This window comes from Balearica regulorum, chromosome 17 (assembly GCF_011004875.1).
Source record: "Balearica regulorum gibbericeps isolate bBalReg1 chromosome 17, bBalReg1.pri, whole genome shotgun sequence".
In the NCBI taxonomy this organism is placed as follows: Eukaryota; Metazoa; Chordata; class Aves; order Gruiformes; family Gruidae; genus Balearica; species Balearica regulorum.
In genome coordinates this window covers 9,309,959-9,323,191 of record NC_046200.1, presented here as the reverse complement: position 1 = coordinate 9,323,191, position 13,233 = coordinate 9,309,959, and the positions used below count along the sequence as shown (strand labels likewise).

General features: G+C 41.5%; 1 protein-coding gene across 29 annotated transcripts in view; it reads right to left on the bottom strand.

Moving 5' to 3' along the window:
* ARVCF (ARVCF delta catenin family member) overlaps positions 1 to 13,233 on the bottom strand; it is a 286,311-nt gene that overhangs the window by 6,830 nt on the left and 266,248 nt on the right. For 28 of the 29 annotated variants that reach the window (XM_075769218.1, XM_075769235.1, XM_075769219.1 and 25 more), the window contains 7 exons: positions 12,234 to 12,361; positions 11,140 to 11,290; positions 9,573 to 9,765; positions 8,275 to 8,386; positions 7,509 to 7,599; positions 6,259 to 6,312; positions 565 to 656 (listed from right to left, as the gene is read on the bottom strand). In XM_075769218.1, the coding sequence (XP_075625333.1) occupies positions 565 to 656; positions 6,259 to 6,312; positions 7,509 to 7,599; positions 8,275 to 8,386; positions 9,573 to 9,765; positions 11,140 to 11,290; positions 12,234 to 12,361 (821 nt within the window). Of the gene's footprint in view, positions 1 to 564; positions 5,468 to 6,258; positions 6,313 to 7,508; positions 7,600 to 8,274; positions 8,387 to 9,572; positions 9,766 to 11,139; positions 11,291 to 12,233; positions 12,362 to 13,233 lie in introns of those variants that run through there. The other variant, XM_075769213.1, reaches the window with a different exon arrangement.

Here is a 13,233-nt window from a genome sequence, read left to right as displayed (position 1 = left end):
AGTTGCATACATTTGTTTTTAGGAGGCACACACATAACTATGCACGTCTCTCCCTCCCTCTCCATCTCCTTGGTCCATGCCCATAGTCCACCATCAGGACTGTGAATGAGTGCTGGGGAAACAAATACTGTTCAGCACAGTGCTCTACACAGTCACACAAGCTTACACCTACTTCTTATGGTGAAAAAAATAAAGCACTGTGACAGTTTGAAGTGACTATTCTCAGAACAAAGTCTGAGCACACTTACACACTTCAGGGCTAGGGAATGCTGCCTGTACAAGGATGACAGAACAAACACTTTCTACTTTTACAGCCTTGTCCAGTTACAACAATACAGCAAATGCCTACATTTGCTCCTGCACTGGAAAGCAGCATTTAGTTTTTATTTCTAGTTAGCAAAGTGCTAAGTTACGAAATGGTGTATTTATTTAAAAAAAAAAAAAAAGCAAGCACGGCCTTTGCAGCCCCCTGGTGAGTTACTACCCTGTATTTCTTGCTGAGGACACCCGGCTTCCTTTCTTTTAAAGTCACTAAGTAGCATTCAGCAGCAAGAGGAAGCTCACTTTTAAAGGTTCTTTCTCCGAGGCATCCCCTGTGTTATCACTGGTCTTGTATTTGCGCTCTTTGTCCCGGTGATCGATGGTGGAGTACCCATCTGGGGAGAAATAACATGACAGTCAGGCATGAAGCACAAATAAGAGCAAAACCAGAGCTGATGCTAGCAGAATTCTTCAGCAAAGAAACAGGAAAATAAACCATCACAACACAAAGATGCTGGCAGCCTGCTTTTCACATGTGGTCCAGCTCTGAAATTTCATTTTTACCAGCTTGAAACAGAAAAGCCCTCTTTTTGTATCACTGCCAGATGCTGGCACTCATTAGCAAGCAGCACTGTTTTCATCCCAGCCTGCTGCAGTTTTTAGCGTGCTCAAGGAAAGCAGCAAGTTGTCAAGTGCGCCCTGTGGCTAATGAGCTCCAACTTCAGCCCAAATCTTGCATTCCTTGCTTAGCAGCCTGATTAATTGGCTGTGTTCATTCTCTGAATGCTCTGCAGCATGTTCCCACTCTTCCTGAGCCTGACTACTAGCAGGACATGACAATAATTTGGAAGAGTCCCTTTCGGAGCACTGAGAAAAAGGGCCTGTTGGGTTGGAAGAACCCTGCTGTGCTCGGACTGTCTTTCATTACAAAGTAGCACCTGTCAGTGCTTTCTCCTGACAACTAAGAAACAATATGAAAGCACGATGAACACAAGGAAGAAAACTAAGAGAGGGTTTTATAAAGAAATGGTTCTAATTATTTCAGAACTTTTGCTTTGTATCATTGTCAGCCAATGCAAATCACAGAATCATGGAATCGTTTAGGTTGGAAAAGATCTTTAAGATGATCGAGTCCAACTGTAAACTTAACACTGCCAACTCCAGCACTAAACCATGTCCCTAAGCACCACATCTACACTAAATACCTCCAGGGATGGTGACTCAACCAGTTCCTCAGGCAGCCCGTTCCAACGCTTGATAATCCTTTTGGTGAAGAAATTGTTCCTAATATCCAATCTAAACCTCCCCTGGCGCAACTTGAGGCCATTTCCTCTTGTCGTATTGCTTGTGACTTGGGAGAAGAGACTGACCCCCACCTGGCTACACCCTCCTTTCAGGTAGCTGTAGAGAGCAATAAGGTCTCCCCTCAGCCTCTTCTTCTCCAGGCTAAACAACCCCAGTTCCCTCAGCTGCTCCTCCTAAGACTTGTTCTCTAGACCCTTCACCAGCTTTGTTGCCCTTCTCTGGACATGCTCCAGCACCTCAATGTCCTTCTTGTAGTGAGGGGCCCAAAACTGAACACAGTACTCGGGGTGTGGCCTCACCAGTGCAGAGTCTTAGTTTATTTTCCTGATGTATCAGATTTCCCTCATTATCAATGACAAATAGATCCTCTCCTGCTCTGACAGATTGTAATCTGGAGTAAATGACACTGAAATTTATAGCTCCTTGTAGGCTTTTGTTTTCCCCTATGTAATGGAGGTATCATTAATGTTTTCATATCCTGACAAACTGGGTTCTTAGAACACCACAAAAAGGTTTTACATAAACTACCAAAATGCTCCTCTCTTGGTTTATTACTTGCCTGCAACAGGTCATTAGAAAAAGTAAGTAATGTTTTTTGTGGGTTCCCATGGCATAAAGAGGCAGTGTTTCCCCACAGGAGAAAAGTACATGCAGCCAGAGTGACTTGTACCAAACACAGGCACAGACCAGGGCCCTAAACGATGTTTATGCTGGCCGCAGCCAGGTTAAGTTTTACAAGAGCTGTAGTTTTCCTATGCATCTTATGAATCAAAGTGCACACAGACCTGCAACAAGCACCTGATGTAGAATATATTTATGACATCACGGATAGTAGTAGATTATTTAACCACTGCCTAAAAATAACTAAAGACTTTTGGAGTTATACGTGTAGTACACAGATCTTAAAGCACGAAAATAATCGCTACAGAGCTTTACTTACAATTATTTGTTGGCAATGAAGATGCCTAACATTCTTGGCTATTCCTTTCGAACAAAAAAGAAAAAAAACCTAAAGCCTACCAGCTGCATCCAGCTACCCAGCCAGCACTTATGGAGGCACGCATGACCAATAATTCTCTTTCAAACGTCAGGCATGAATATTGCTAGTAAGTCATATCCTGATCTAAAGATTCATCATTCATTTAGGAGTAAATAGTGCACACAGGTATGTATTTAAATGATGGAAACGTGCTGACTCCTCTCCCCCTGCAAAATCAAACTCAGAACAACTGAGTGGTAGCTTTTTACAATCTAATATTATTTATACTCACAATGATGTAACAGATCACTTTTCATTTTTGTAGTGCCATCATCACAAACATTTTTTAAATGAATTGCCAAGATACAAAGGAAACCTTTAACCTACCCCCAGAAAGCAACAGCTACTAAATGAAGTACGGCAGCTGTGATACTTCCCAGGGAGCAAGGTCAGAAGTAAAGACTGTAATCACAAAAAAAATTTAAAAGCACAACAGATCTTTAATACTACTAAAAAATTAAAACCACACGCTTAGCCAGGACAGCAGCAAAAGGAAGAGCAAGCTTTTACACAGTGGCAGTGATCTAACAACAGAGAATGGTCATGAACTTTGTTCTTTGTGTCTGAGTTCCGTTATGTTTTGCAACTCATCTTGTCAGCCCACTGTTGTGTGGTCTGCATGCTAACGGTGCTGCACACATCAGCACTAATGGATTATGTGTTTCTAACAACCAACACTGTGCTATGACTCTGTCAAGATAAGCAGCAGCAAAGATGGGAAGTTCACGATTTGACCTAATAAAATGAGAAATATCTCGAAGGAGGCTGCAACAGAGAAGTATACCTCAGTGCCCTAAGGAACACAGCTCTCCAAAGAAATTAGGAAGTACTGCTTTTCCCATGTGTCAGATTCATTCTAAAAAGTGATCAGAATTAACTCTGTTTCTGTGGCATAAAGGAGACCTACACAGATCTTACTGCTCCATCACACAGCTCTCAACTTATAAAGATCAAACCTCCGGACCCATCAAAAAGGAGGAGGAGGAGAAGAAAAGTTATGCCTGAAGATGGGCATGTAGGACAGGGACATCTGAACTATGTGTCTCTGGTCTGAACAATTCTCAGCTCTCAGATGCTCTTTGACTGAGTGTGGGTTAACTGAGGCACAGATACAGTTTTAGAGAACCCAGAAGTCTGGCATACAGCCTGGAGATCACAGTTCTGCTGCTTCTACAGACAGCTCAGGGCCACAGCCACCCTCAGGCAGCACTGTGACAATAAGCATTGATGATCTTCATATGACTCTGTGCAGAGCCACTTGTCTGGAGCTGGTAAGGTCTGACAGACCTGAGCTATCTCTGCACTGGGCTGTCTTGTGCATTCCACAGTAACTCACAATACATGTTTTCTTCCATCTCCCAGGACATCCATGCTCTACCCACACTTTCCCATTGCTCCAGCCAACACGAATCTGACTGGTCTAGTACTGCCAGCTGATGGGGGACGTTATCTTTCTGCCTCCCTAGCCACACTGATAGTGAATTAATTTCCTTTATAGAGAAGGATGAGCCCCACAGCAATAGCAAACAAGCCGAGATACCAGTAGGAATTTCCTTTTTGCAATCTTGAAAAAGAGTCAACATGGGTTAAAAGTAAAGGCCCAGGCACCAAGACAGCTGAACCCTGATAAAAAAGAGGCAGCAGACAGGCGGTGATGTTCTGGAACGTGCAGTCTTGTACACTGCCAGGGAGCAGGATGAACACTGGGCTGGAAGGACCTGGCTGAACGGATGGGTACCTCTAACGTGTGTGGCATGGAAACTCACCGAGTTCTGCACTGCCACACTCTGACATGTTTGAGGCAATTACAGTGCAGTACCAAAGCAGTACAGCAGAAACTATGCAATCTGGAAGCATCTCAATTAAATTAAGTGGACAACATAAAGCTGGAGACAGATGAGAATTCTCCAAAAGACAGTTAATATAAAGTTGAAAGGTCTTAGGGCAAGTGAAGTCAGAAAGAGAGGAAGGCAAGGGAAAAACCACACAACTGAAACCAGGGCACAGGACTTCCTGCAATATAAAGAAATAAGATAAGCTGAGATGCCAAACAACTTTCTCTGGTACTCTGTCATGCATTTTCTTAGCAAACAAAAGTGAGGTTCAGTCTTTCCTGGAAGCTCAACATAGACAGGTGGGGAGTACGTGGAGATACAACCAAACTGCCTGCTCGAGGTACAAACCCAGAGAACTGCATGTTGATGTTCCGCTCCTTATATCTGCCACTTCACTCCAGAGTGGAAAAAGAACAAAAACTCCAAAATACAACAGTCCACAATGAAGTTAAAATCAGAAAATACAGTCTAGAGCAACTCCTCACGTAAGCATGCCCATAAGACAAAAACCACAGGGCATTTGGAACAGCCTGGAGGAAAGAGAAGAAGTACTAAGTTGTTATTCCAGTTCCTTGGAATTAAGGATAGTAAACTCGATAAATTAATTTAGTCCCTTCTCAGCTGACCTCTGGAACAGCAAAAAGTTATAGTCATATTGGACTTAAGAAGCACTCACAAGCTGGGGTCAGGAAAACTTACACAGATTTCATCTTCTAATAGTGATAAAAAGATTGGACAACAGAACGGCCCAGTGAATCTGCCTGATGTTGTACATATGCTGTTAATTTGCATTTAAGTTTGTACTCAGAGCTGCACCAGTAATTCCTGAAATCATAAAGCAACAATTAATATTGGGACTATAAACAGTCAGCACTGCCCATACTGCAGCACCTGCTAGCACACAGCTACCCTGCCAGGCAATCTTCTCTGAAGTTATTTTCTTCCATTGTGAGAACAAATGTTTCAGTGTTCCTCTAGGCAAAATACATATGGACAGTTGATTCATGGCAGGTGGCATCTCATTTTTCTAAGAATACAAAAGGTAATATATACCTGTTATTTTAACTTCTGAACATGCTTGGCTTTCAGCTTCGTGCTAACTTGCTATTTTTTTCAGCTACAATCACAAATAGCAGTATATGAAACTGTTTGATTTGGAGGCATTAATACAGGTATTTAAATAAAGATAACATCAACTGGAAGTAGTAAAGCAAATTCCCACGAGACCACACAGCACCTTTATCCACCTCTGTAAAGAAAAAAGTACAAGTCTTAAACTACAGAGCTTATCAATCTCAAAGCACTTCATTGACACTAGGTGGCTGTTCTCAGTCTGTAAGAAAAGCCAGGCCCAGTTAGATGCAGGTAAATGAAAGGTGGAGCCAAGAATATCATACATACTAACTTATTTTTAGTGTTACCTACAGAAAATAAAGGCAGAACAGATTTAAACACAAGCATTACATTGAAGTAAATTTTCAACTCTTTTTCCCCTTTGAATGCCCAGACTTCCAGATCTGTAATAGAGAATGCAGCTGCATCAAGGGCCAGAGACTAGAATGAAAGCTAGGTCAGCACAGCTCCATTATATGCTTAAAGTAGTGGAGAAATCGGTTTGTACACTCTACATGTATTTTAAAAGAAAAAAAAAGACAAAAAAAAGATGACGACCAATCTTTTGTAAGGTAATGTTCTGTTTTTAAATGTCAGATTTATCCATCTGAAATAATATCTCCTAGAGAAATAGTTGAACTTTCCCATGAGTGACAGTGTGCTCTATTGAAACAGACAGAGGATCTGATCTATGACTGAATTTACCTGGGCCAAGTTCATCCATAGGTATCATATCACGACTCCCAGCCTTCTCATTATCTATAAAACAGAAACATTGAAATGAGTTACATTTGCTTTTCTCAGCACCTGGTATTTTTAAATTAGTCACAGGACCGGAGAGGTCCATAAAAGTACTGAACGCTAGGTTTGCAGAGACCATTGTAAAAAAACTAAAACCACACCCAAACTATTCAACTGTTATCCATTCAGAAAGGGAAGTTTGATTTAAGCTCTCCAGGGAGCACATGCAATCCTAGTATTTTCTGCTCTGGCACTATAATACAGAACTCCTCTTCAAGTGATAACAGAAACTGCAATTCTGCTTTGGACTACCTACAGCTACTAACAAGCTTCTCTCCAGAATAGAGGAGAAAGAAAGAAAGTAAGGGTGCAGCTTCACATGGCACACAGTCCCATCTAGCAGCCTGCTGAGCCAACAGAAAGTTAACCCACAACGAAAACAAGAAGTTTTCTGTCAGATCAGAAAACTGACCCAAGTCATCCTCTGCATAATTTGCCAGATGTGATCAAAAACAGGGAAGGTGGAAACAGGCAGGACAGCATGGGGCTGTCTTTTCTGCAGTAATGTGCAGTTAAACCAGGTAAAGTGTAACATGGCAAACTCTGCTGCAGGAGACTAAAGATTTCTGAAAAGAAATTTTGACATCTGAGCGTTAGAAACTAGAAACAGATTCAGAGATGAATCAATCGAAATTAAAGCTGGAGTTACACCAGCATTGGCACAGCTGCATTAGGCCTCATGAGAAAGCACAGACAGGTTTAGCCAGCATTTGGATAAACCATCTCCAATGAAAACAACTGCACAGCAGAGGAAGAAGCAGTGCCAGAACAGGCACATTTATTTAGAAAGGAAAAGACTCCAGTACTGAGCAGGGGTAAGGCCAAGCCCACTGCCTGGCTGAAGGCTAGAGTTATTAATATGTAACATTGTCAAACAGGGGTGTTCTCTTTCAAAGTTCCAACTCACATCTATCCCAAATTCTCCCAGGAGATTTAACTGATTATGTTGCATACAAGTTGAGAAAACATTGTCAGTAGTGTACATTTCACAAAGGAAGGAATACTATCCATATCCAGCTAACAGGACTGATCATTTTGGGAGTGTGGGGTAAAAATCACCACACAAATAATATCCCTCACACCGTAACACAGAAGTGGCAAATCCAGAATACAAGCAAAACTCAATAGAAAAAGTGGTAAAGAGCAGAACTGACCTTGACTTTTATCCACCAGAGGCAAGGTGCTGTCATCATAGCCAGACCTGCCAGCAGTACCTTTGGAACCCTTTGAAGTTGCAGAAACAGACTACAAGACAAAAAAAAAAAAAAAACCCAAAACAAAAACCCAACAAAACCCCCCCCCAAAACCAAAAAAACGAGCCAACAAATCAAAAAAACAAAACACCACATAAATACGAAATTGCTACTCAGGGAAGTGGAACAAGAAAAATAAACAAATCAACAGTATGGAGAGAGATTATGGAGTGCTGCTAAGCTCCCCTTCTGTTGATAATATGGCACTGGAATACTTTTTATTTTCATATAGATTTGTTGGTGGGATTTTTTTCCTGTTATATAAATGGCAGCATTGTTGGTCTGTAAAAGGAGCAAAACCTTTTCACAAGGAAAGATGAGGAGGCTGCATGTGAAGAACAGGTGGCTGCCCTATGTTACAAGATGGAATGTTTCAAATGAGAGACAACTAAGAAAAGACATGCTTATTCTTCCTCCAGTAAAGCGTGAGCATTTGGCCTACCTACACGAGGTGGCATACTTCCAGAACCGAAAAAGATACATTTCACACACCACTGAAAAACATACCCAGCAAGTATATGCATGATGCTGTGACTGAATATATTGTTCTATCACCTAGAACAACAGAACCAAAGTCCACAATCTATCAGACTGTAATATTAGACTAAGTTAGGACATCTTCCACTCAGGCATTTCCATAACTAAATCTAAGACCCCACATCTTTACCTGGAAGTGCGATTTGTTCCACCCATCCTTCTGTAGGGCATTTCGTAACTCTTTATAGCTCCAGATCATCTGAAGAACGTGAGATGCTGCTTTTGTTTCTCTGGGAGACTGGCTGATTTGCAAGATAAAATCAGAGCTTAAGTATCAAGCAATATAAGACTATTCACATGTTGACCCCTTTGCACCAAAACAATATCCAGGAGATAACCTAGTAATTCCATACAGCTATTCTTTGAACCTATAAGCTACAGGATATTTGTGAAATCATTCAGTGATTTCTTCATATGTGTAGGTATTTGCTGACAGAAAAAAAAAAAGTCCAAAAGTTGTAAATTGTGCAGATTTCTGGGTTTTCACATATATTGCTGGGCAAACACTGAGGCCAGGGTGACCCTTTTGTCTTGCACCTGTCATCAACAAAAACCAGATGGATTCCATACTGCCTGGATTTATTTGGGAAAAAACCCAACAAAACAAGTTCTAAGTCACTTTTCAAAACTTCACCCCTACTTACATATATTCCTCACAATTCAATGAAGTTGCTTTATGGTTTAGAATACCTTACAAAGCAATTTGGGTCAGCAAAAAATAAGCTATTTTTAAACAGAAAATTAAATTTTATCCATTCCTTACTAAGTCAGTATACAAGCACTCTCTATAAAATAATACAGGGCTAGATTCTTGGTTGGCTCTCACATTTCATAACAATGCAACCCAACAAAGTCTTTAGCCACTGTCCCAAAAGTTTGCTGGAAATCACACCTATAAGGTCTAACTGGCTGAACTATATGAAGCAAACTTTTCTCTAAAGCAGTCAGAACACAGTTTTCAACAGAACTGCAGAATGAAAATTTGTCACTTCACATTACCACTGCCAGCCCTTTGGCCCGAAAGATTACTGCACATCATTAACCATTTTACTTAAAACAGATTTCATCACTGGCATTCCAGGAATGGAATGCTGCCACAGAAAAAAGGCCTCCTACACAAAAATTAAAGATCACTGTTTCACTCCAAATGATGTCTGCTAAATGCATACATGGTGCTAAGATGTATCTCACAAGGAGAGAGCATGTCCTAACATGACTGAAGTGACTACTCAATTAACTTTTTTTTTAAAAATCAAGTATTATAGGTGATGACCATTTTTTCTGCATATACATTAATTGTTCTGAAATTAAAGGCTCTGAAAGGTTAGGATGCTATAAACACTTTCACAAAGCAAAATCTGCTGTTCATAGTGACATTTTCATGTTTGCAGTGAGTTCTTATGCATTTTGGTTTCAACTGTCACTTACCTTGACTTACTGATAGCTACCAGCTTTTGAATGCCCTGTGTCTGGATCAGAGACCTGGCATTTTCTGAACTGTCAGTAATGATTTCATGGATGGTATTCAACACTGCAACCACTGTATCCTCTTCCAGGTTCTTTCCAGATCTCTGCTGCCTGCTGGGCAAATTTCTTACCAGCTCACCCATGGCATAACTACCTAGATAAGAAGAAGAGATACCATTAGTTATCCCTAATAATAACTTCAGCTTCCCATCCTGAATGACAAAAACTCAAGGGTGTTTGCCAGGTCAAAAAACTTAATAATGCACATGTTTTGAACCTCAAGACTGTAACCTAACAGTGTATTTATCATTCATTATTTCAAGGTGATCGAGAGTTGGTACCCAAAACAAACTCTTTCATCATGAACGCTAAAAGGTATTGAGGGGGAAAAAAAAAAAGCAATCTTTATTGAGAATTTTACAGCCAGCATCTATCATACTTTGCAATGCCTCAGGCAAAAAGCATCCAGTAGCTGCGGCTAATGCCACATATTCATGCTAATACACGCACATGGCTTACTCAACTTAGCCTTGTAATAGGCCTTCTGGGGCAAGGTGTGCAGCCATGCATTTATTAACCTTCCCCCAGCAAAGGTAAGAGTATTTCCTCCTGGGTGCAGTTAGCCTTCTCAGTGTATAGTACTGGAAAAAAACCAAGGAGGCCAGAGTTTATCACTCCCGGGTGTCTGTCTGTACCATTTGCCCAGCTATACCTCTGAACTATTAAAAAAAGAACCTGATGTATTAAGGCAGAATCCCACCTTGCTATTTGTTAGTATCAATTTGGATGATGGCCCTGTATGTGTGATCAATATTTCCTGGCCTGACAAGGTTATAGTTTAAACAAATATATCAGTTAAATGTAGAAGCATCCAGGGGAAAACCCAACTCACAGCTGAGTCTTTCAGATTTCTGCTTATGGGCAGGTGAATGCTTATTTACCCCCTTGGATAGGAGCTAATGAGCACTGCTGAAGAACTAACTTGAAGAAGAGTAAGTTGCTTGCTGTCCAGCTTCTACAAGCAACTACCATGCAAAAGGATGAGAAGCGAAGGAGGAAGCAAGAAAAAGGGGACTTTAGAGCCCACTGCGCTTCCTCAGGTTAGCTTAGCATGCCAAGGGCAAGACTCCCACTCTAATCTAAATAGCAGGCCTAAGGAGCAACATCTCCATAACCACCATGTGCGATTAGGAGCACAAGTGCCATGTCAGCCAGAGCTAAGGAAGAGACAAGAAACCTCTTAACCCATCCGCTACTCTGCACACCTACACACAATCCCTTCTCCTGCAGAAATCTGCATCTGTTTTTACTCCTGAGTTAAAGATTTCCCCTCAGACCATGGCTTGGTCGAATGGGCTGGATTTACATTATGAGATGACATCCCTCCACTTGGTGGCTGCAGAGTAATCTTAGGTAGCACGGATGGAAACTGCATACAAAATGAATTCTCAGCACAAGTGACAGAAAAATGTGAGGCCTCTCAAGGGTATCCAAGATCCCAGTCTGGTTAGAAAAGATCAGAAGATACCTATAAGATCTTTATTGCGACGATCCATGGAAAGGTTTCTCAGAGCAATTGACACAGCCCTCACAACCTTGTCAGAGTCGGACTGGAGCAGCTCCACAAGCACTGGTAAGCCTCTCTCCTTCCGCACTGTTGCACGGATGTACGTGGACCACTGATCAGAACACACAAGGGAAAAGAAACAACACAAAGTCCTTTGAGTTCATACACCTGCCCTTTCCTTGCCCCGGTGTTTCTTTCAGTGTTGTAATTTTTTTTTTTTTCTCTGCAAAGACTAGTCAGGTTGTGTGTGCTGATGCATCTATAACTCAACCCATCATTCAAGTTCATCAAGCACCAAGAAAGAAAGTTCATCCTACAGCTTAGCAAGCTGCTGGGGAAAGAGGACAGAAATAGAAGGAAGAGGCATTATCCGCCAGCATCTGTTCTGTACACACCTCTGTGTGAAAACACATCTTCCTAGATTAGGAAAAAGAGGTCATTTGGAGAGAACAGTAAAGCATCCAAAGCAACTATTATCTCCCCCCACCTCCAATCTCATGCTTTTATTCTGTTCCATGATTGATTTTAAAATAGGCAGTATTCAAGACAGTTGTGAAACACCACCCTGCTCATCCTCAGGCTGCTGCTCAGTCCCACTTCACCATGTGGTTCTAGAAGTGATCAGGCATACCTTTGAGAGAACTGCCTGATTAGTGCGGGGGGATACTTCAGAGAGGATATCAGAGAACACTTTGGAGTGCAGTTCCGTGAGCAATCTGAATCCGATGAATTAAGTATTCAGGACAGTTAACCATCTAACAACAGCCTTTTCTGAATGGACACAGCAATAGTTAAGTGGTTTAAGTAGTAAAACCTGGTCATGGTTAAATTGTGATGAGCTCAGTGACACTTCCACCACGTAAATACCATCTGTCCAGAAGGTGCAAAACCTCTTAAGTGAGCAAGTAAGAAAGAAATAGGTTCTTTAAAAAGGAAGGAGGTGGAAACTCCAAAGGAGATGTAAATGCACAAAGTAACAGTGCACTTATAATGGGCATAGCTGTTCTTTACTTTTACAAAGGAAACAAAAGACACTAAGAGAAGACTGCACTCACAGTCCAGTTACCAGCACTGAGATTCTGCAAAGCCCCTGCTGCAGCTTCCAGAGTGTTGAAGTTCTGACTTTCAGTGAGGATGGAGAGGTACAGTCGGACCACATCTGGCTGGTACAGTAATTCAAAGCCTGCAGGTAGGGGAAGAGAACAGAAACAAGAGGAGAAGGCAATGTATGAATAAACACATAACATACCTTCATTTAATCACATACAACAGCAGCCGAGAGAAAGCTACACCACAGAAAGAAGGGCTTCTGCCACATCCAGGACATTTTATCCACAGTTGTTGAAAACAGTGCACACAGGAACTCATGCACAGGATGTTCGCCTAGGCTGAAGGTCCCTTTGCTTGTCTTCAGATTGACAATTCTTTCTGAAATCTGTGCTATGCTATACACTGCCTAGCAGGCTGAGTATATCCGTGGAATAACAAAGTGACAAGAGAGAATTTTTGTCTTCAACAATTCTTACTTTGCATCTGTAGATTGGGTTGCAAATTCACCTTGCACTCCTCTCCTCATTGAAATCTATCTCAATCTCAGTACCTTTACAGACACAAACAACGGAGCCAGAGAGAGCAAGCTACACAATTGCATCAGCCACTCCCTTCTCACACCTAGGTGACAAAAGAAAGATGCCAGATGTCAAAGTGACTAGAATCCTCAATTGGTAGGGGTAGGGAGAAATTCTGATTCCAGTTTGAATAGGTAAAGAAATACATCTGCATCGTACCACATTGGGAGACTGCGACAGACACATATGTTAACTAAATATCCCCAGAGTCACTCTATCAGCTTTGCAGTTCAAGCATGACAGGAATGAGAACTATTCCCAGCTCTGCCATGGATTTCCTTTTGTGATGCTGAGTAACTGACAGTAGCATCCGTGTCTTGACTTCCTCATCCAAAGGATTAGGATTTATCCATCTACCAACATTAAAAAGGGGATCTCAGGCAAGAACTTCATCATTCCAAGTTGTCATATATTTTGAAGCCATTTT